General features: G+C 42.3%; 1 protein-coding gene across 2 annotated transcripts; it reads left to right on the top strand.

Annotated features, from left to right (window-relative positions):
- Positions 1–2,355: 2,355 nt before the first annotated feature.
- On the top strand, positions 2,356–23,225 carry ABCG2 (ATP binding cassette subfamily G member 2 (Junior blood group)). Of its 2 annotated transcripts, none has more exons than XM_051790731.1 (16): positions 2,356–2,606; positions 8,228–8,440; positions 9,770–9,829; positions 10,303–10,417; positions 11,538–11,690; positions 12,108–12,265; positions 12,643–12,794; positions 13,238–13,342; positions 14,768–15,009; positions 17,426–17,508; positions 18,514–18,603; positions 19,192–19,316; positions 20,464–20,618; positions 21,545–21,634; positions 22,338–22,435; positions 22,943–23,225. In XM_051790731.1, the coding sequence occupies exons 2-16, from the start codon at positions 8,235–8,237 to the stop codon at positions 23,091–23,093; spliced, it is 1,983 nt and encodes a 660-aa protein (XP_051646691.1). In that variant the 5' UTR covers positions 2,356–2,606; positions 8,228–8,234; the 3' UTR covers positions 23,094–23,225. The 2 variants fall into 2 exon arrangements, with proteins under 2 accessions (XP_051646691.1, XP_051646690.1); XM_051790730.1 differs by having other exon boundaries at positions 2,357–2,606; positions 14,765–15,009.
- The last annotated feature ends 1,414 nt before the right edge of the window (positions 23,226–24,639 follow it).

Raw genomic sequence — 24,639 nt, 5'->3', positions numbered from 1 at the left:
AGCTCAGGAAAATTCCTGGTGAGCATCATATTGAGCAACATTAGATTCAACCTCCACAGGCCTTCCTCAAGGTTTACTTTAGGTCTTTCAATGACAATTACTCAAATAAGACTTGCTGTTTTCTCCTCTTTCTAATACATTTTTATTATGTTTTTAAACATTGCCTCCCAGAGCTGGGGTGAAGGTGCACAGCCTTGTCCACCTCTAAACAAAGAAGGCAGGTGTGGCAGCTGCACAGATTCCAGCTTCTGTCTCAGTTAATGGACAGCTGGTGGTGACCTTCTGCCAGATTTAATATTTAAACAGCACATGCAAGGTGTTTGGAAGCATTGTCTGATAAGGAGATAGCTTTCTTACGATGTGTATAACGTCTCAGGGATGTTATATTGTGAACTGACCAAAGGTCAGCTGTGTGATATGGGTGTGCCACACATCTGAGCAAGCATAAAACACAAGTGTGAAAGGTTGAACATGTTTAATCAGTTACTAACAAGTAATTCTGTGATACACCATAGGTTAGTCTGAAGATAGATGAGGAAAAATTTATGAACACTTGTCATGCATTCTTGTCTTGTCTGACAAAAGGCACCTGGGGCAAGCATGGCCTTGGAGACAGTAAGATAGAAAATAATTTGTTAGAGTAGAATTTATTACTGACTTTTGCACTCACTTCTGAGGGCACAGGTTTCGAGCCCTGCAGCAGGACATAAACACTGGGTTCACCTGATCCCCCTGGGAACCCTCTAGTAGCAAAGCTGATGAGATGCCAAAGTTTGCACTGTCTCTCTCCAATGAAATCTGTAGTCTTATCACAGAGGAGTCATGTTCCTATACTGCATCTCCTTTATTACTAATTTGAACCTAGATAGCCCTGTATTATCTTTACACAAGATCATTCAACTATCAGCAGATAGCAGGGTTGATAACACAGTCCCTTCAGCCTCACTAGTAAACATGTCTAAGAGTGAAAACTTCCCATTGAAATTAAATAAATCCTGGCCACCTCCCCACAACTAGAGAAAGAAATGCTGAATTCCTGTCACTCACTGTTTCAGACTCCAATGCAAGCATTAGCTGGGGCTTTCCTTCAGACAGTCTACTCCGTGTCTGAAGACAGGAACAACTGTGAATTGACTCACTCAGAAGTGACCTCAAGGATACCTGTGCACACAATTTAAAAAAATCCCAAATCATATTTGCTTTTAACTGTAGAGCAAATATCTGTGCGAACAAAGCAACTATAGTTTTTCATCTCCTTTTTTGTTGTTGTTTGTTTTGTTTCAGCATGAGTGCCAGTAATGCTGAGAGCAACAGTTGCCCCTCACTGCATCCTGTGCAAACGCTTTGTTTTTTTCTGACTCAGAGAATCACGGAATATCCTGAGTTGGAAGGGACCCATAAGGATCACTGAAGTCCAGCTCCTGGCCTTGCACAGGACAACCCCAAGAATCACACCCATGTACCTGAGAGCATCGTCCAAACAATTCTTGAACTCTGTAAGGCTTGGTGTTGTGACCACTTCCCTGGGGACCCTGTTCCAGTGCTCAACCACCCTCTGGGTGAAGAATCATTTCCTAACATCCAACCTAAAGTTCCCATGACATAGCTTCATATACCCTTTCCTTGAGTCCTTGAGTCACTTGTCACAAAAGAGGAGAGATTGGTGCCTCTCCCTCTGCTTCCACTCGTGAGGAACTGGCAGACCCTGATGAGGTCTGGACACTCTCTAATGGCTTAATACCTTGCCAAAGGAAGGCAACAAGGATGGTGAAGGGCTTAGAGGAGAAGCTGTATGAGGAACGGCTGAGGGCACTTTGTCTGTTCAGCCTGGAGAAGAGAAGACTGAGGGGAGACCTCATCAGGGTCTGCCAGAGACAGCTTGATAAATCAGAGGGCTGGGCAATCAGAAACTGCCTGAAGTTTAACAAAGACAAGTGCCGGATTCTGCACCTTGGACAGGGCAACTCTGGATGTGCAGGCAGACTGGGGAGCGAGAGGCTGGAGAGCAGCACTGTGGAAAGGGCCCTGGGGCTTCTGGTTAAGCATATGGAACTGAAGGAAAACATAGTATCCATCCACAGGACACTGGGGGAGAAGGCTTCGCAGCCAGCTGAGCCTTTTCCGACATTCCACGCTGGCATTCATCCCACCCTGGCAGGTCTACCAGCCCCGGGCACTGCTGCAAGCCTCGGGCAGGTGGAGGTGCTTTACTTCATTCAAAGGTCAGCGCTACCTACACAGCTGGGTTGGGCCAGCTCCCGACGAAGTGCTGTGCCGCAGCTTAGGACTTGTACAGCTGAAAGAAGGAAAGGTGAAATTGAGGCTCGCCCTTGGCCCTGCCCTCCTGACAAAGCCCTCTGGCTTCCCCAGCGTGCAGGGAGAGGGTGGAGACTCCCCGGGGTGACGGAGCGCGGGGATCCCAGCTCCCAGCTGTTCTGCAGCACATGTGATGACACGGGTGGGACTGCCCTGCTGTGCGAGCTGAGCAAGCCGTCGGGGCTGCGCTCCTACACACCACGCTCGTCTCTTCCCTGGATCTTGTGTCCCTTCCACCGCTTCTGCCGCCTCCTCAGCAGCCCTGCAGCACTGACCCAGACTTGCTACTGGTAAGTGAGTCCATAGCAGCAGTTCAGCCCTTTTATTGAGACAGATTTAGTTCGGTGTAGTGGTTTGCTTCCTCGCCCACAAATTGCTTACACTGCCATCGCTATGGAATTATATTCAGCAGCTGTTTTCCTCCAACAGCCAAGGAAAACACAGTGAAACGCTTGCCTACCTTCTCCCAGCGTTTCAGGGGATTTTAATTGAGAAGGGAAGAAATCAATGAAAATATGTTTTATAGATGGGGGGTGGCGGAAAGCTCCAGGGCTTAAACTAAAACCAGGAAAAAGGTGAAAAGTTAGAATATTTTGCAGGAACTGCCATACTCGGGGTCCCCTCATGCATATTAACGCGCTGCCGACAGCGCGCCTGGAAATGCCTGCACGCACAGCGCGCTGCTTGCTCGGTCCCCAGTGAACACACAGGGCTCTTTTCATGGAAGGTGGTAGGTTACAAATCCCTAGTAAGTCGGTTGGCAATTAACTTACAGATTGCCTGAATCGCATTATCCTTATTTACTCAAATGGTTTTAATTTCCTACGCGTGTTCCCGACAAAGAGGACTTCTGTGGTCCTGGGCTGGCTGTACTAGGCTGTGCTGCCCTCTTTGCATCCCCACATCCATTCTCTGGCCAGTCCATGCCGCTGTAAACGCATGCAATTAAAGAGGGGAAAAAAGGTATAATTACAACTTCTGTGAATTTATATGTATCCAAAGTCCAAAATGCACATACTGTACTGTTTTAGCTTGCAGGGTGCAAAACTAAACTTTATATCCATTAAAAATGAGAGAAATAATAGCATACTTAAATGTTCATCTGGCATCTCTGGCATGTTCAAGTATCCAGAAAAAAGGAAAAGGGGCTATTTTTAAGAAGGGTTTGAGGCAGCTTTAGAAGACTCTGCTGAAAGGTGCTTGTGTCTCTAAAACTCTTCCTCTAAGTAATTTCAATGCTTATTCTCTATAGAGATAAAATACTTTGAATAACTGCCTGCATTTTAAAAAATGCACTTCTGAATTTTGCTATTCATAATTTTAATACCCCTCCTACAGTATTGTTTTTTAGAATTGTTTTTTTTTTCTATTTGTACTGCAAATCACTCCCGTGCCAAAAGCTTTGCAGGCAGACTGGCAGGAATGAATGTTTCTTGGCTTTTTATATAGACAATATATCTTAAGGCATACAAATAGGTTTACTGGAATTGTTTGAAAGACTCCAGGTATGGTATTGTTGTGGTTCAAGTGGGTTTAAGTCAATGGAACTTTCTAGTACATTTTGTTATTGGTCAATGTTTTTGTTTAGTGTCCCTTGTGTATGTAGGAAAAATGAGACTGTACTTTACAAGTCTCAGAAGAACACACAGGAAAGTGACTGTACTGAGAGTTTCGTTTTCTGTGCATGAAAACAATGGGTAAAGAGATTTTGTGGTAATTTTAAATAAAGTAGTTTCATTTTGCCATTAATAAAAGGTTAAATCTCTAGATCCCGTGCTTTGTCTCCTGACAAAATTTTCCGAGACTAAATATCTCTGAAGAAAAGTATTTTCTATTAGGTTGAACTGAAATTATGTTGAAATCAGTGGCAAATATGAAAATATTTTAGAACTATACAGCAAAAGAAATTAAATTTGTAAAATTCACAGAGTTCATAAATTTTTTATTTTGCTGATGAAAAAATGCATTATACCCAGGGTTGATATGATAAGGATATGAAACACATCATATTAACAAATATTTCTGAATACAGCAGGCAGTACATATTGTCATTGAATCTACTGCTCATTTCTCATCCAAAGTAAATATTTGCAAGCCATTGGCAATGAAATCTAGGAAACTTCATCCAGAGAATTTTAGTTTGCATAGAAATTGATTTGATTAACAGTCATCATGATTGTTTCTTTTTCCTGCACATCTTGTGACTAAAATATTTAATGACTGCATGTCATATTAAACACAATGCATTATTTTTTTAAACAATTAAAAATTGCAATATTTAAAAAATTCTATTCCTAAGGAGCAATTGCAAACAGCTGACAATTATATTAGCTGTAAAGGGGCATGCCCCTGTATTCTTCTGGTGAAGTTTATTGCTAGATTAGAAATAGAAAGGTTGGTTTGTAAAATACCAAACTGGTTATGTCACTGCAACTCCTCACCCCACAGAGAAAAACAGGTCTCCAAAAAATAAAAGCAAATCAAATGCCTAATTTTAGCACATGGGCATCATTTCTTCTGTTAGCACTTCATCTTCTTCGAGTACACTGTTAGCTGAGATCCAAATCACCACTCAGAGGTTTCCACAAATCACCCAGGCAAAGCCACAGCTGATCTGATCGTGTGTTGGTCACAGTCTGGCTCGGAGGGAGAAGCTGGGTTAGGGGGCTTCCCCAGGCCCCTTCCCACCAGCATGTCTGGAGCTCTCTCACTCTCCCATCCCCAGGAGCTGCTGGGATGGAGACCTTGCAATGGTTATGCACCTTTGAGAAGAGAGCGGCTGACACAGGTTTCACACAGCATAAGTGACCACTCAAGCTTTGAGAGAATGAGTATTCTGCAATTTCTTTCTCCAATAAATTTTAGAAGCTCTGGAAGTGTAAAATGATATTTTCACTATTAACCTAACATCTGAAATAGATTTGGTTTTCTTTGATAAATCTACCTCCCAGGTGTTCCCCTTACAGCACCCCACCCTGTCCCTCCAAGTAGCACAAGCACGCTGCAGACACAAAGGGCTGTGCCAATTTACACCAGAGGTCCAGCAAGACCTGAATCCAGTCTCTTCTCTGAGCTGCCAGTAGCCAGTGGCTTCCCAAACACAGTTTGGCAGATTTGGGCAATCAGTGGGCTTGAGCCTTCCTCAACTGGAAGTTTCCCGCCAACAATTTTATTAAGTAGCCATTGAGGGACTGTCTGCTATGGGCAGGTGTGATTCTTATCATAGGTATTTTATTTATATAGCTTCTGCACACATCTTTGCAAAGATGTGTACAATCTCATAACTTGATTGGTAAGTTAAATTTGAAATTTGACTTTGACGTACTCTCTGTTCTTAAGAATGACACTGTGAAAGTAGTGTGATCGTGTATTTATGAGAACAGTTTCTGATTCTGTGCTTGCTGTCTGCCTGCCTAGTTCAGTCTGGATGATTGAATCTGTTTAATTCTTAAAAGAAAAATTTGTTTTCTAAAAAGCATTTCTGAAATTTCAGTGCAGATGCTGAGCTAGGCTTTTGTACTGGTCTTCAGAAAAAACCTCAACAAAACCAAATGAAACAAAGAAGAATTTAACTATTCTGTTGATAATGCTTGAAGTCAGACTCCACCTTACTCTTCCCCGATTGTTCATAATATTACATGAGTAAAGCTGAGAAAAAAATGTGATCAAGCAACATACTGATCTAGATACCTTATGGATACAGTGATATATCAAAGTCAGAGTCACACTGTTTCTTGAAGAATTCTCCACTCTCATTGTGCTGCCTGGTTATCCAGCAGTCTAAGGGACTTTGTAATATCTACCTGTGTTATTGTCTCTGAGGTTGTCACCTTGCTCAGCAAACATCTGCTCAGCACGTGGTGAGCCTTTAAGTGAAAAGTTTCCACTGCAGTTCTGAACACACATCTCTAAGTTACCTTAGAAAGCATCTAAGTTACCTTAGAAAGCATCCTTTCAAATGGCAATGATCGATGTCCAGCCAGATTAGCCCAGAAACTACTCTATAAATACCCTTATGAAATTAGCTGCCCTCTTGCAGGTAGGTGAGTCTTCTCTGGCACAAGTAGAGTGCAGGCAGTAAAAGGCCTCTCGACTTTAATTGTTGCACATTTAATTGATGTTCAATTTACTCAAAATCCATTTTAGCTTATACTAAAGCTAGTCCCATTATAATACTATTTGGAACACAGTTTCTTTGCACTGGGCCAAGATGACTGGTTACTAAAACATTAAGACCAGCACAAGAAGACTGTGGCTTTCTCAGAAGAGGCAAGCTTGGGCTAGATTTGGGGTAGCATCACTGAGAGACAGATGAACCAGCCTTTACATGCAGATAGGCCTCCTGCTGAATGTAGGGCTTCCAGTGGGTTCTCTGTTGATAGCTACAAAGGAGAGTTCAGCTGAGTTCAGCTGTCTGCCAAGCAACCTTAGCAAACTGACAAGATAAGGGCTTGGTTTGTTATGTGACCGTATGTCTCTGTTAGATTAAACAACTTTTTTTTATTAACTGCTCTCAAATTCATTCAGCATGTCTGAAATGGTCTCATGATTTGCCTTCTTTCTTGCTGTAAGCAGTGTAACTATGCTGAGGTACAGGACTGAGGTACAGAGCTCCTAGTTGCTCATCTACCCTCTCAATTCCATTAACTAGTGCAGTACTAACATTTCTTATAGTGGCAATTAAAGTAATTAGACTCTGATGAGTCAACATGATATATGAAGAGAGGCCAGATCCTACCTCTCACCTGAATGACGCTGTGCTACTTAGGAAGCACAAAGGGGACAAAGGTCCTCATGCATGGGGACAGCCAGAGATGCCCCACGGTGCACATGGATGGCTCACAGGCAGGAGCCTGGCTGATAAGGGAGGTGAGATAACTTTAATTATCCCACACCTGCGTTCTAGATTTTGTGTGGAAATCAAATCCAAGGAAGATAATTACTTGTAATCACTTGGCAGCAGTGTCAGCTCCCATGTTCCTATAGCCTTGGCAAAATTATTTTGATTAAAAAAATAACGCATCAATTTTTAGATTTTGTTAACATTGCACTGGAGCACTAGAGGTGGGAAGTATGTCTTTACTTTCAGACTATCCATTTTAAAGAGTACCTAATGGGCTGACTCTAAGCACATTCAAAAAGAGGAGGGGCAGAAGACCAGGTCCTTTTGGACCTCAGTAGTTTTGAGCAGATCTTTTGGTGAGTCACCTGTTGTACCTGTGGTTTCCAACAAGGGTGCAGTTTAAGTACAGGCCTTTCTGCCAGGGGCAGCCCTCCAGAAAGGGCATAATGTTGTGCTAGTGCCACTGTGAGACGTACCTACTTCCTCATATCTGGAGAACAGATATGTGGTGCCTGTGGCCAGGTGCTGCCGCAGGGAGGGTGTTGTAGGGGGAGGCCTCTGTGAGAAAGAACATGGGGTTGCCCTTCGCCAGACACGGCCACTTCCAGCTGGTGCCAGCGGACCCACTGCTGGCAAAGCTGAGCACGTCATTGATGCTGGAAAATACGAGAGAAACAGCTGTACAGACACCAAGGACAGTGAGGAAAGAGTGGGAGAGGGTGGTCCAGGTGCCTGAACAGACATTCACCTGAGAGGGCAGCTGGGTGGGCATCTGGTGGCCTGGCAAGGTCAAGCCACCACACCAGACCATCAGGGTGGAGGGAGACTGTTCTAGCACCCTAACACTGCATGAGGTGTGAAGCAATAGGGCAGACCCAGCTCCTCATCAGCTCCATGTCATATCGAGGTCTGACCCCACAGGACCCAAACTGTTATCCAAAAGAGAGAGATCTAGATGGACATCTGCAAGGCCCACCATAGGTTCAGTGGTGAACAGTGGACCCAAAAGACACATCTTTCCTCTCCATACCTAATCAAATTTTACCCTACCTGTTTTTCCATTTCCAGAGGAAGGATGGCAGAAGACCAGCCGCACCTGTGCATTCAGATGTCAGACTCGAATACAAATGGCATCCCCAGCAGAAGGCCGTCCTCGCCAGACTTAGCTGGCAGAGCAGGGAGCGTGCTCACTTTCCACAACATCTGCTACCGTGTGAAGATGAAGACTGGGTTCCTGTGCTGTCAAAAAACAGCCACTAAAGAAGTTTTGAGAGATGTCAAGTATGTATTTAAATATCTCTTTAGAGTATGTGTATTTTTTTTTTTCTGTCTGGACAGCTGAGTCCACTCACATCACTGAGCACAATATACAATATTTGACCAAGATTTAGAAAAATTATATGTTCATGTCTGCTATCAGCTGTGCTTAAGCTTCCTGCTAGGCTCCAGTGGTCCTCAGTCTCTAGTGCTGAGCCTGTACATCAGAAAGCTCATGCTGCTGGGCATCATTTCCCTGGGCCCTAGGGGTACAGCCCTCCTGGCTGCTATCGGCACAGGGCCACACCAGCCAGCTCTGATCATTCTGCAGTACTTGGCAGTTCTCCCACTGGGCTGTAGTGTTTAACCGAGATACCAACAGCCTGTCCTCGATGGTTGTGTCTCCCACCCTAAGGTGGCCTTTGGAAAGGTTAATCTTGGGAAGTTTACTTATAATGTGTAAGACAGTAATATAAGCAAGGGTTATGTTAATTTTAAAGAGATGCATAGTTTTCTGGGTGGTTGGTGTCTTTTTGTTGGGTTGTTTGTTTTTTTTCCCCCAACATTGAGCACTACTGTAGTAAAGGAATTGTGTCATTATGGCCTTTGTTCAATAATCGATGCATAAAGTTTGCCCATTCACAGTTCAGTAGTTAAACTAAGTGGCAAGTGCTTATACAATATGCCATTCCAAGTCACCTGTGACTTTCAGCTCCCTAACTTCAATTTCTGTCGTAAATATTCACCCTTTTGTGTAGCTCTGTCTGTTCTGCTCTTTGTCTGTGCAATTTCCACACCTCCTAAACATGAGCTCCTAGTCTTTCCTAACATCCTCAAGAGCCATATGATGTGGTAACTCAGCTGACTGACATTGGTCATTTGGAACATTTTCTATCTGGCTTTTGAGTTTCGTGTGGCTTAATGTCAGATACAGAGAAACTGTCAACTGCAGTTTAAGTAAAGACAAATCCCTAGTATGTTCTGCCTACAGGGACCATTATTCTCTCTGTTAAAGAGAATAATACCTTTAGAACTGAATATGGTTAAAGCAAGTGTGTGCTTCACTTGCAGAGATCCATGGGGTAAAAATATATGTACAGGTTTTTTTACATTTTACTCATGTTTCTGTATTGTCTTCATTATATGAAGACTGGTTCTTCTTGAATTAGGAATAAAAATTAAAGTGGAGTTGGACTGATCATAAATCTTGCTAGTGATCAGGCAGCTTCATTAATTCCAAAATTAATGGGATGCAGAAGGTAGTTGTGCAGATAAGTTACACAGCCTACCAGTTGAAACAGTAAAAGAGGGAAATGCACTCTATTTATTTTGTAAATCTGTTTTGTCTTACAGTGGCATCATGAGACCTGGACTGAATGCAATTTTGGGACCCACTGGCAGTGGTAAATCTTCGTAAGTGCCCCCTTTGTCCTACACAGAGATTATACCAAAGAGAAAATGAAACTGCACATATTTAGCAGTTATGGACAATACTTTCAGAGAAAGATCATGCTTTTATTTTAGGTCTGTGCAAATCTCACCTGTTTCTGAGCAATACTTGAATTCAAAAAAGACAGTCAGGTTATATGACAAAGATGAAATTCAGCTTTAGTCCAGACTTAGAATGATGCATAAAGATAGTGTTATCAGCAAAGCAAAGCTCAATTTCTTGAAAAAATGGACATAAAATTGCACAGATCTCATTTCCTTAGGAAACCAGGAAAAAAACCAACTCAGTCCTTCAAAGTTGCTGGGGATTTTCTAAATTGCAAATGTTTAACGTGGTATGCTTTCATGTAGCTGTTTGTTCCATGAACTGGGCTTGTGACTCAGGGATCTTTACCTCCTGCATGCTCATCTGACAAAGTAACTAACTTTTCCTCTAGGCTACTTGACATTTTGGCTGCAAGGAAGGATCCCCATGGGCTTTCTGGTGACATTTTGATCAATGGAGCTCCTCAGCCTGCCAACTTTAAATGTACCTCTGGGTACGTAGTACAGGTAGGCAATTTTGATCACTGTATGGATTCTATTGTAAAAAGTTGCTGCTGTGTTCCAAGTGTACTTTGCTGTGATCCAAGAAGCAGGGCTGTTGCTGTAGCAACTCTCTACACATCTACCCTTGCTGGGAAAAATACTGTGCTTTGTATTTGAGTTGCTTTACAGCTTATGGGAGCAGATGCTTTCGATCTGGATCCCTTCTTGTTCTCCATTTGGGGGAACAGCTGTAGGCTATCAATATGCACGGAGTATTTTCCAAGTATGATGTTTTCTGGTAATATGCACCTGGCACCTCCACTTGCCCAGTAACAATGTCACTAACTCCCGTTCTAAGAAAACCTTTGTTCTGCCAGGGTGGGCTGGGAAGATGGACAAAAGAAGGAAAACCACATTTTTAATTTCTTTCCCCTCCCCACTCCTCGTGCTCAGCAGCAGGCTTGCAAATCTATCAAGGCCTGAAGAGGTGCTTCTATGAAAATTGTAAAAGCATGGTCAGCATGTTACAGAAAGGGGGTATCTCAAAACACACGTCACTCTGAACTCCCAAATCTAACAGATTCCCTTGCAAGAGACAAGCAGATAATATCTAAAAAACCTACCGTCCTTCCTCCTTTGCTGAAACAAGTTTGGAACACCTTCACCCTTCATCTTCACCCACATGGACACAACCTGTGTTTTCCTTCCTTCTTTTCTCCCTGCTCCCCTGGTAGGCTGGGGCTGCCTTAACAAACACACTCTGATAATGACCTGAGATGTAGCTGCTCCTTAAGTCCCTTCAGCCCTTCAGTCTCTCCCTCAACATCTCCAAAAAACTGCATAAGGTAAGAAGACAAAAGGGATAGTTTTTAATTACTTTGCTATTTATGGATTTTGATATCATGCATGATGAAGGATGTTCCTATATTACGTTGCTTTATGAATTGAGTCAAATACAATTACGTGCACGGAATCAACACTGCTATGACACAGGCATTGAAGATACACCTTATCACACGCTCTGGCCATTGCTACTGTCCCTCTGCATGCAAGAACAGCACAAAACATAGATAAATGCAGTTCTCAGAGGAACAAATAGAAGTTTCTAAGCAACCTCCAAGTATCTTTTTTTTTTTTAATGAAGGATGATGTGGTGATGGGAACCCTGACTGTAAGAGAAAATCTGACGTTCTCAGCAGCACTTCGCTTGCCAAAGTCAGTGAAGGAACAGGAAAAAAAAGAACGAGTGAATCAGATCATCAAGGAACTGGGTTTGAGCAAAGTGGCAGATTCCAAGGTAAGGCATGTAAATATGGTGCTTGAACCATGAGTAAATATTAAGTGATTTATTTAATGAGCCAAATGGCTCAACATGGCAGATTAAAAAAAGGCTAATTTCAACAATCTGTTTCAGTAATACAATAATTAATAACACTTTTTCTATGGGGATCTGTACAGACTGCACTGATGCTGCCCTGTGCTACTACATTGCAGGGAAAGGGAAAGGTAGTCTGTGTTTGGAGAAAAAGAGAACACCTCAAGTAGTACTAACATTAATAAATAGCCTATGTGTGAGAAAACATGTACATCTATTCCAGAGAGTAGGGCCAAAATTTCTTACAACTCTTCCCAAATAGTGCTGTGTGGGTAGGATACTGTTCACTCAAGGATTTGTCATCAGGCCAAATGAGACAAGTTTCTTGTTTTGTGGCAGGTTGGCACCCAGTTCACTCGTGGGGTGTCCGGAGGAGAGCGGAAAAGGACCAATATTGGGATGGAGATCATCACGGATCCTGCCATCTTGTTTTTGGATGAGCCAACTACTGGACTTGATGCCAGCACTGCTAATGCTGTTCTACTGCTGCTGAAAAGGTGATGGCCTAGGAAACAGCCTCCTGTTTTCAACACTCCTCTCTGCTACGCTTGGGTCGTATTTTACTTAAATTACAGTTAGAATGAGGAAATAGGGAAATCAGACATGTAATTGTTTACCAGCGAGCCAAGTCTGCAAAGGGGGTAGGAAAAAGGCTGTATGAATTCTCTCTCTCCAAAGTGAGAATTCTTTTCTCAGATGGACACTATAAATATGATTTGAATATTTTCTTTGTCTTTTTTTTTCCTTCTTCCTCCCCTCTCTGGCATGACAAGTTAATCAAACTTCACCAAGGCTTAACTGAACTTTTGAATTCTTTTATCTAAAGGCTGAATTGACTTGTAAAGCTAACACCTGTGTTGTTCTTCACATTTAGGATGTCAAAACAAGGAAAAACGATAATCTTCTCCATCCACCAGCCTCGGTACTCCATATTCCGACTGTTTGACAACTTGACACTGCTGGCTGCAGGGAGAGTGCTGTACCATGGGCCAGCCCAGCATGCCATTGGGTACTTCCAGTCCCTTGGTGAGCACAACTTTTGCAGCAACACCCTTAGTGTGCACTAACTTGAATAAAATGCCAATAGCTGTGGGTCAGAGTTGGCCACAGCATGTATTAGCAAGCCCAGGGTTTTAATAGGCTAAGCATTTCTCTGGGACTTTCTCCTCTTTACCCACATGTAGGTTTGGATGATAGGGCTGGCCTCTAAAGAACTGTTCCTGGGTGCATCTTAACTAGACAAAGCCCACGCTAGGGCTGGGAAGGCACATTGCCAGCTGTCACCTTGCTTTTACTGATGGAGCTGCCTGGCAGTGCCATTCATTCCTTGGGAAAGCACAGACCTTTTGAATCCTACCCTGCCCATGGTACAGTGGGCAGCTCAGTGGGCACAGCGTGTAGCTGTGTTCTTGACAACCTTTGTCCAGTCACACAACCATCACTCAGGGCTTGCACTGCTGTCACCACAGGGTACCAGTGCGAGCCGTACAACAACCCTGCTGACTTTTTCCTGGATGTCATCAATGGAGACTCCACCGCTGTGGCAATGAACAAGACTGATGAGATTAACAAAGGTATGAAATGCAGAGCTGAGTCAAATTATCACAACATGTATTTTGCCAGGAGGTGTCCAACACAACATTCTCAGGTGTCAACCAACCAATAACTTTGTTGTACAGTGTATGTCTGTTTGTATGCATAAGTGTCATGCACTGCTGATCCATGTTGCTTTAAACATGCAATTCCTAAATCCTTTTTGTTTATGTGTGGAAAATAATTAGCACAACCTGTAGTAAGTACCAAATTCACATGCAGCTCTACTATATAAAACATTCCTGCCTATGCAAGAATAGTTTGCCTCTCATAAATAGGTATTTAGTAATTTGTCACTGCTATCCATAAACTGACCTGCATGCTTTTGTGTCACATTCAAATAATGAGATGTTAAAGGTGCAAGAATATTTTCCCGTATTGAAATTATAATGTCTGGGAGTGTAAGAAACTATTTTGGTAACTCTCAACACAGAGAAAGAGTTTTCATCTTCAAGGCAAACCAACTGAAGTCCTGCAGAAGCAGAGATGATAAACCAGTTATGGGCACAATTTGATGCAATTATGACTTGTATTCCATTAACCAATGGAATGGTTAATCTGTTAGGAAATTACTGTTTTCCTTCCTCTGAGCCAGGTGGGAAGAGAGCGTAGAGGTAGGGGACCAGTGTTCACTTGATGCTTCCCTGAAGCTGTGGTAAGGCAGAAATTATCCCCAAACTAAAAAATCAGATCTTGCCTATGTTCAGTAGCATGCTTTTTCATCCTTTTCTGCTGCCACTCATTAATAGCATACTCTCTTTTCCCAGGACTGAAAAGGGACATGAAGTTGTGAATATACTGTGTACTCAAACACAAAGTTTCACTATATCTTTACCAAAAAAGCAACTGTTTTACCAAATGCATTTTTCAGGATCTGAAAAATATTATACCTGGTAATAGATGTTGTTGGAAAAAGCACGTTGGACTATAGTTAAGAAAAAATGGAGGTTCAGCTGAAATTTCTTCATGACTAAAGTAGACACATGCAGGATTACCTGGATTTAAAAGTCTGGAAAGTCTAGGGTTATCTCATTGGATCTGTGAAACAGATCATTTACAGAAACCTTGAGGGGCGAGAAGCGGGTGTTAAAGTCACTTTTTGATTAAAAGCTATATTGTTGTCATGTTGAAGCTTCATGGGCAGACAAGGGTTTACCTAGTGAGTCTGCTGTGAAGCTGCTGCCTGTGGTCAGGTTGCACAGACAAGCACAGAGGTTTGGTCTTACACAAACTCTTTTGAACTGCATGCTATGAGGGCAATGAATCACTGAAACTACATGTGCATATTAATTCTTCTGGTTCATTAGTAACTCTCCCATCCCAACAAAACTTCCCTGGCCTAACTCCTAAACAACCTTCCCATCCCTTACAGGCACGGTCATGTTTCTTTTTAATCTTTTCAGCAGAGAACACTGAAGAACGCACTGAATATACCTTGGCCGAGCACTTCGCAGAAAAATACTCCAGCTCTACGTACTACCGAGAAACAAAAGCACAATTAGAGAATATTTCTTTGGGAAATAAAAAGAAAACCAAATCAGTTTTCCGACAAATCACATATGCCAATTCCTTCCTTCATCAGCTGAAATGGGTGTCCAGGCGCACGTTTAAAAATATGATACGAAACCCTCAAGCTTCCATAGCTCAGGTAACGCTATTTGTATCTGTTGTTTTGTGGTATATGTTGAATTTATTTGACTCCTCTATTATTAGATGAGTCACTGGGATAGTTTTGCCTCTTGATATTTTGACTGTAGAAAGCATCTGAAGAAAGTGTGTTCAAGGTCTGGGAATCTGATTCCCTAGGTGTCCTCAATGCTCCCAAATGAGAAGCATGCAGGACTGTTCAGTAATTAATTTTGGACTACTGAAAGACTTTAGGAGGCAAGATCTTTTCCAGTAGGGTATTCTACTGCTCCTGGCCAGGAGCACCTTATGTTCCAAGTAGTTTCTTGTATTTGCTCATGAATATTCTTCAAACTTGACTCTAATTGTCCAGGCTTGGCACTGTGGGGTTTGGCCTCCAATCTTTTCCCCTGCCAGGAAAAGTTAACAGACTACACTAGCGTACCTAATTAACCTTCAGTACAAAATGAAGTGCTGGCAGTTGGCTCAAGCGCAAAAATATTTTCACAGTCTCGTAATGTGCGTGCTGTTTGGTCATTTGGCTGTCCATATTGGCAGTGATGTCTTCTGGATAAGATGTGACGAGGACCCACAATGGGGTCTAACACCCACCACGAAAGATAAGCATGTTCTACATGACTGGCCCTGTTAGTGCTGCTTTTTCAGGAGAATCAACACCAAAAGTGTTGACTTCTTCAAAGCTGTACGTTGCCTTCAGAAATAAAGAATGTCTGGCTGCAGAATGACTAATCCTCAGGAATCCTGTAATTCATGGGCCAAACTGCAGTCACAGCAGCAGCAAAACTCAAAGTTCTCAGCAATTCTAGAGGAGACAACAGAAAAATTGGTCTGGATCCAGGGGTATAAATTATCTTTATCATGGCTTTTATAATGAGTGAAAAAATGGCCAATGTGGAGGGGAAATGAGTCCAGAATCCCCAAGGTTAAAAGGCTTTGATATATGTGTGTGTGTCTGTATGTTGATACTATGGAGATCTTTAATAATTGCTTTGTAAAAGCTTGACCTTGTGACAAGAATTAGGCTCTCAAGGATCTCCTAATACCCCCAGGTTAATGGTCCTGACTTGTTTCTCACAATCTTTTCTATCTCCCCACCCTCATTAGGGATGGATTTGACCAGCATTCTTTTAGTGGTACACGGCCTGTTAAGCCTTTTTTTCATTAATCTGCTCCAAATTGGTCTTGAAATGATCCCTGCTTTCCACTGCAATTGGCTTAGGACCTGAATTATCCCTGACATTTGCTCCTTTCGGCAGGATCTTAGCAATAGGGTACCATGGATCAAGGGGTTTATGGTGTTAAGACTCATGCATTGCTTGGGCTTAAAGATGACAGAACTGCCTGATACCATCAGTTTTCTTGTGATTTTTGTCATTTGCGTTTAGCGTTTTAAAAGTGTGATGCACACACTTCAGTCTTCATCCCTGAGCCAAGTGTTATCTTTGCTATTTAAATTGTGTTACAGACTGCAAATATCAGCACATCTACAGCCCAGTCGTAGTACCTTGTTAAAAAAAGTCTCAAGAATAAGATGTGTGATAGAGCCCAGCAATTAGACCTTGTGGGGCATGAAAATAAAATGTCATCCTCAGCCTGGCAGTCAGGAAAGACTGATTGCCCAGCTCAAAGTAGCCTTGAGATGGCTGCAGAGAAATCCCCACAGAAGCACTCCATTGCAGAGCTGTGGTCAGCCCTGGAACTGAAGTGACCCTTGCCACTGACAGCAGATGGGGAGTCACTTTCTGTCCAAAGGAGAATGAATGGTGGAGATTATCAGTAACAAAAGAGGAGAAATGTTGCAATCAAATTAATTAATTTAATCACACCATCTAAGAATGGCTGAAACAGTGCTTGGGGAAAGGAGTTTGGGTGAGGTCCGTGTGATGCTGGGGATCCCTCTTTCTAACCTGCCCCACCAAGCCTCTGCTATCCTCATCCTCCCATTGCTAGTATTAGCATCCTACCAGCATTCGTGGAGCAGATCCTCAAGATCTGGCCCCACAGGAGGTCACAGAAAAGCCATGATATCACTGCAGGATTGTGCCTCCTGCCAGTATCACCACGGCAGAGTGAGCAGCAGCTGAAGCTTCCATACTTCCCTCCTGTCTCTTTGTCCCACTGCCTTGACCACATGAGGCAGCAGCAGCTGGCCACTGCCACAAGCAGGTGGCACTGGGGAGTTACTGTATCTCAGACACCTCTCGGAGGATGTCATGGCTCGAGACTCACAGAACTGCAGAGCTGCAGGTTGCTAACACCCCATCGACCCCCCTCCCAGCTTGGGCAGCTTTTGTCCTTTCTGAAAATACTTCTTGTCAATCTGCACTCGCCTGCTACATATTTAAAAAAAACTTACTGAAGTTTTGAAGCAATGAGAATGACACTTTTCCTCTTCTTTTCTTTTTTTTTCCATTTAGGTGTGTGTTACGGCTTTTCTGGGACTGGTTGTAGGTGCCCTTTTCTTTGGACTTAAAGAGGACTCCACTGGACTACAGAACAGGTTAGTCAGTTTGAGTAATGGATGTTCAAAAATTCGATTTAAAGCTCTACCTCTTTAAAGCAAATGCTTCTCTTCAAATCAGTAAGTAAGGCCAAACCTGTGTTAGTGACTCCGAAGTGAGGATTTTCCTTGGTCCCTGCAGAACTGAGAGGGGGATGCAGCTCTGCCCTGCCATGCTGGAAGCTGGACAAGCAGTCTAAATGAAATGAGTGATGATGCTTCTGTAGGATGACACTTTTCAGTGCCAGTCAGGCTGCTAAAAATGCTGAAGAGCAGACATCATATTAAAAAGGTTTAATTCAGCATGGCGGCACTTCAACTTATTTTCTACAAAGATTTTTCCAAGATGAAAAGAACAAAGATTAAAATATGCAGACTTGGCTACATAAACCTAGGAAACGAAAGCTTTAATCTTGTGTCTGTTTCTATATACACACACTTGAATTTACCAGCAGTAAGTCAGAAGGTGCACCTAAAGCTAGATTTTCAAATTATTCTGGTCTATGTATCATTTTGACAGCTGTATATACATGACCTGACACATGATTTTGCAACTATGAAACCTCTAGGCTGTTAGTCCTGAAACACTACTTATATGGCATTTACCTAAAAATGGCCCAGTTTCAAATTGGGTATGAAGTGCCTTAAATTTCAGTGGAAAAAGTGAAAACTACTTCTCATGTTGCTTACTCAGTACCTCACAGTTTGCAATCAGACAAATGTCTCACAATCTGAGAACTTTTAATGTGTCAGGAAATAAGGTAAAAAAACTGCATCAGAGAACTTACTATTCTTGCATGCCAAAAGCAAATACTAACTGTACCATTGTAATTCAGGCTTGTTACAGACTCAGACTTGTAGCCAAGCTTTCTCCCGTGGAATTTGGGATGAGAGGTCACAGACTGCTAAACTTCAGGCGCTACAGTTGGATTTACATACGCAGGAGTGGAAACACTACATTTACATAACATTTTTAATAACAGCTTGCTGGTTTGCTTTTTGTAGAGTGGGTGCAATGTTCTTTCTGACCACCAACCAGTGTTTCAGCAGCATCTCAGCTATTGAACTCTTCGTTCAGGAAAAAAAGATATTTATGTAAGTAAAGCATACAAAAGGTTATCAGGCACTACTGTTATAAAGCAAGTTTGTCTGCCCTACTGTGGCTAATTGTCATTTATGTACACCAAGTGGAGAGTTTTCAATTTATTTCACTGATGGTGCTCATTGCAAATGCGCTCTTTTAACCTGTGAGTTGTCTGGAAATCCCCCAAACAGTAGCTGTGATCACAAATAGCTGAGTTTAAAATTACTGACAGAGTAGGGAAAAAAAACCTCCCTGAATATTCAATTTTGGTATTGATTAATAAATTTGTGACTTGCTAGTGAGGGCAATAAATACTATTTAACTGGATTCTTTAAAGCTATGCATATTACATTGTATAAAAAATGAAAATTATTTAAACTTTACCCTTTCTGTTTTGATAGCACAATATATATTTACTAAAAACCATATGCACAAGTATCCACGTTCAGTGTCTGGCTTACTGGACATTTGCATTACAGACATTTGCATTGCATTACAGATTTTTTTCCAGTTTGAGCTAGAATTCATTTGTCTAAATAACCATACTGATTTTTAGTGATTTACATTTGCCATATGCTGTACATATCTCTGTGTTCCAGGCATGAATATATCAGTGGGTACTACAGAACGTCTGCGTATTTCATCGCAAAGCTAATGGCTGATTTAATACCCATAAGGACTCTACCAAGCATCATCTTCACCTGTATAGTTTACTTCATGTTAGGCAAGTATGGTCTCCTATGGTCACACTGCAACTCCCAACCCCCCTCAGTAAATCAACGTGGAACATGTGTTTTATAGATGTGTATGTACACGTACATATTTATGTAGGGTAAAGCACTACATTGGCATGGCAGTGGTTACTGCCAGTTGCTTTTAGCACACCATGTGGTTTTCTACAGAAAAGAAACACTTTCAAAGATTTAAGCATTCAACACAGAATCTGTGACATCTCATGTCCCCTGTCCCTAGAAGGAAGCATGACGTGACCATTATTGCATGGGTTTGTTCTATTCCTTTTCATCTATGGCCATCTTAAATGTCTGATGACTATTACAAGATACTTTTCCAACCCCTGCCAGAACACCTAAAAGAAAAATTTTTCGTTTAAGATCTTAATATTGTGTGAATTAGTATCAAATTGTTATTTTTGGTGAGATGCCTTCTGGTTAGTGAGCAGACTTTGAAAGTTGCTGGCACCAGCTTTTACAACCCTAGAACAACACATTTGAATGTCATCCTCAAAATATGTCCACAGCAGACCATTTTCCTAGAGTAAGGTTTCAGATGATGACATCCTTTTGGGATGTCCCAAAAGCTTGAAAGTACAAGCAAGACTTAAAAATAATCACAGTGGGCTTTGGTCTGAGATTTTTTCCCTAAGGAACAGGAAAAAAGGCTGCATCAGCAAGAGGCTCTAGGACTGTGAAACTGGAGTGAGATATACCTTGCTACCAAATCCACAGTCACCATAAGTCTCCTAGGTCCTTTAGGAGAGCTCTCTGCTGGAAACCAGTGAAATGCTGTACAACTGCCGCTCATGGAATTGCACTAGAAATTTCTTCTTTGATAGACAACTTGAAGCCACAGTGAAGCCATCACTTTGGATGTGTGGAGTACAATACTTTTAACTCCTACCCGTTCTGCCATCTCTAGTGTTACTAGTTATTCCTCCTGTCCTCCACTGTCAGGGCATACACACGGGCTGTCACAAGCACCACGGCAGTCTTGGGTCTTGGTGATGTAGCCCATGCTGCCAGACAAAGGGTAGTGTGTAGGCAGTACACACTACGGAATTCAGGATAGTGTTCAGCTTATGGTAGAGCTTTTGGCAGGATCATACTGAAACCCTTCTTGTTCTCATCTTTAAGGTTTGAAACCAACAGTAGAAGCCTTCTTTACAATGATGTTTACCCTTATGATGGTGTCCTACACAGCCACTTCTATGGCACTAGCCATTGCAGCAGGACAGAGCGTGCTCGCTGTAGCAAACCTACTCATGACTATCACATTTGTTTTTATGATTGTGAGTAGCATTATTCAGTTTTCTAGACTGAATCCTGAAATCCTAGAAATGCTGAAATGTAGAAATCCTACTAGCTCAGAGTTCAGCTGAATTCTGCAAAAAGACTGTTGGGGTCGAGCATGTTGCATATCCTGATTTGTCTGATTTGAGTATTCTGATGCTGTGGGGTTGAATATTCTGATTCGTCCTTTGAACAAAAAAGAACCGGGGGGTGGGGTGGGGTGGCTGGGGGTTTGGGTGTGAGGGGGCGGGAGAGTGGCTCCTCCGCCCTCTTCGGTGTGGCTCTGGCAGTCAGCAAACTGCCTTGAAAGGAGAAAAGCCACCTATAGCTACATTTTTTTCTTTCGCCCTTAGCTTTGCAAAAGACAAGTGTGTCTGGCTGAGAACATGACCTGCAGCCTCCTGCTCTCTGAGACCACTACTCCAGCTGTGCTTCTCAGCTGCAGAGCCCACCACTGGGCATGTCAGAACCAGACAACACACAAACAGCTCCAGCTGGGAGACAGGCACCATAAACAATGAGGCAGCCCCGAACTCACAGACAGCATTCACATTGCCTCAGACTCAGGGCACACAGGCAAAACCCGGTGCACACCTGAGGGGCAGCAGACAGTTCATGCGATCCCATGTGGGACCCCCTGCCAGGAAGCAGAGGGTTTTAATGCACAGGGTAAAAGCATTCCCTGTTAACCTATTTCGGGAGAAGGACCTGGGGTTATGGCTCAAAGCTGGGTAACACAACTGATTCCTTCCCTCTCCCTTGTTCTTCCACTGGAACATTTTTTTTTTCTTTAGAAAGGCTTTCCCACTCATTTATATCTGAAGAAGCAGAGTCAAGAGCTAGAGAAGAACACATGATAACAGCATGTAATTTGTAATTTGCTTTTTTGTTGTTGTTGTGGCTTTTTTGTAATTCTTGTCTCTAGCTTTTCTCTGGGTTGCTGGTCAATCTCACAAGTGTCCTGTCCTGGCTCTCCTGGCTCAAATACTTCAGCATCCCTCGATATGGAATGACAGTAAGTGTTGTATTTTCCTGTGTGCAGATTTGGAAAAGGCTCGATAGAAAGGAGTATCTTTTGTGATAAAGAAAACTTCAAACTTTATGGTCTAATGAGCAAAACGAAACTAATTAAGTACAGCAACCTCGGAACGTAGTGCAGGATCTTGAAACAAGAAAGGCTTCTCATCAACCAGCGCCCACTGCTGTCTAGAAGAGCTCATTTCTGTAACTTAGAAACACCTCATATGAGGGAGCAACTGAACAACTACACCCAGTGCAATGCAGCTGGACAAAAATGATACAAAGTAAAGAACAATGTTATCACTAAAAAAAAGAAATTAAATTAAATTCTTCTCTTTTCCATCACTCTCTCTTTTCCATCTTGACAAAAACTTGTCAAGCTAAAGATTTTTTCCTAATTTTTGAGAATATAGCTAGGGTGATGTTTTGCAGAGAAATTTGGGCTTTACTATGCCCCTGCAGAAATAGTCTAGCCTAGGGGAGGTGGTAAAGCCTGCTGTTGTGCATGCTTAGCAGGGTCTGGGCTGCATACATTCCTTTCTTAAAAGAACCGTGCTGCTCACCTTAAAAAATAGAAATTTGGCCAACATAGTAGTGATACCATCACATTTTTAGAATAAATTTTATACCTCATCTTGATAATGTATCATTCCTTTGCCTACTGATTTCTGTTGTCATTGTTTCCTTTATTTTAAAAGGCTTTAGAAATCAATGAATTGAAGGGTCTGAACTTCTGCGGCAGCATTAACATCACAGTTTTAAGCAGCAACAATAGCTATCCACAAACGGACCAGATGTAAGTATTTTGATTCATTGAAATGAATCCCACCATGAGTAACTTCAGAAGTCCTAAAATATTAGTCTGAGTATCAGAGATACACACTGATGACCAGCAGAATCTGTGAGTTTTTTAGAGAAAATGAAGTTTTGACTGGGTTTTTGCATTCTGCCTGCATAGAACACGCATTCTGCCTGCATAGAATACGCATTCTGCCCATTGTCATATTTAGTATTTATAAGACTAGAAATATCTGACAGTATGCTTCTTCCCTTTTCTTCAAACTGCATTTACTGAAAGACATTCACACACACTACAATTTTACAACCTCACAAAATCCATCTCAGCTTCCTACAGGAAACTGGAGCTACAAGACAAACAAATTTACAGATAGAAAATAAAACAGTAACATAGCTGGTGTTCGCCTGACCTGCTGTACACATTAAATCACACTGCAGCTTCTAGGGATCTTCCTAGGTAATTCAAACTGACAAAGTCTATAAATGCATGTGTGTTTATCTGCAGAGTGTGTACTGGAGAAGACTACCTGAAAAGTCAAGGCATCGATGCGAGTACCTGGGGCCTGTGGCAGAACCACCTGGCACTTGCCTGCATGTCACTAATATTCTTCACCATCGCGTACCTGAAACTGCACTTCATGAAGAAGTTCTCTTAAAACCAGAAGAAAAAATGCAATTTCCACTCTTCAGGAGTTTGATGAAACTGACTGTGCAACTCACTCGATTATTTTTTTAAGAGGCCTTCCTTTGTACTTTTATGACGACACAAGTCAATAATGTGAATGCCATCCTTGTATGTTATATTTAATACTTACTATTAATGTACTTTGCTGAAATATCTAGCAAGACTCAGTCCTCCCTGCCATAAAAAATCAACTATTGATTTCTTCAAGAGACTATTCAGTCTTTCTGCATCTTTTAGCTATGAACTTGTTAAACACTAAAATTAACATTTAGTGGTTTAACCTGAAAAAAAAAAAAGGTTGCATACTTTAATTAGCACCTACATTCACTGGCAAGAAATCCAGTGCAAAATGATGCTTATCAGGACACCAATGCAGTCTCAACTGCTTATGTGCTCCTAGTCTATGTGAGACAGCAACAAAATCCTCGCCAACCCTGTGCACATCTCATACCCTTTTCCATTTGGGAATCATTACTGCTCTGGAGCATAGTTGATTGATGACATGAAGTCTTTCTTACCACACTGGAGTGGTAGAAGCACTGCTTTTTTAAATAAAGGTGACTGTGAATTTACTTACTCTGCCAGTTCACATAATCCTTGTCCTGAAATTTGCATTTCTTCTGTGTAACTGCAAGTCATCTTCGCTGTCCCATTATTGCTGCTATCATGAGCTCTTAGTCTTTTTTTATAGTGACCAATTTCAAGTGCATGACTGAACAGGATGATACCACATTTTTAGAGGTCCACAGATTGCAGCAATCCTTTCCTGGCGGGCCAGCTTTTCCCTGGCCATGTGCAGCAGTGCTAGCTCATCTTTATTTGGAGGACTTTATATGCAGAGTTATGCATAGTAAATGTGTTAAAATGCATAAAGACAACTTTATAGCTCTTTCTTGAGCTGTTACTGGTAATCTTTGCCCTGGTTTGTGCAGGTCATACAAAACAAACTTACAGAACCTTATTGCTCTAAGAGACTTACAATCATACAATATACTGAGTTGGAAGGGACTCAACAAGAATTATTGAGTCCAACTCCTGGCCTTGCACAGGACCATCCCTGAGAATCACACCGTGGGCCCGACAGTGTCGTTCAAACACTTTTTGAACTGTGTCAGGCTTGGTGCTGTGACCATTTCCCTCGGGAGCCTGTTCCAGTGCCCAGCCACCCTCTGGGTGACGAAACCTTTTCTAATATCTAACCTGAACCTCCCCTGACACAGAGTCATGCTGTTCCCTCAGGTCCTGTCACTGGTCAGCAGAGAGAAGAAAGCAGTTCCTGCTCCTCCACTTCCCCTCGTGCAGCAGGTGTAGACCACAATGAGGTCTCCCTCAGGCTCCCCTTCTCCAGGCTGAACAGACCAAGTGCCCTCAGCCACCCCTTGTACAGCTTCCCCTTTAGACTCTTCACCATCTTCGTGTTCCTCCTTTGGACACTCTCTAATAGATTTATAGCCTTCTTATATTGTGGCTCCCAAAACTGCACACAGGATTTAAGCTCCACATTGAAAGGACTCAAA

This window comes from Manacus candei, unplaced genomic scaffold (genome assembly GCF_025592945.1).
Source record: "Manacus candei isolate 608988 ecotype Guabito, Panama unplaced genomic scaffold, ASM2559294v1 h1tg000028l, whole genome shotgun sequence".
Taxonomy (NCBI): Eukaryota; Metazoa; Chordata; class Aves; order Passeriformes; family Pipridae; genus Manacus; species Manacus candei.
This window is presented reverse-complemented; position numbering and strand designations above follow the sequence as displayed.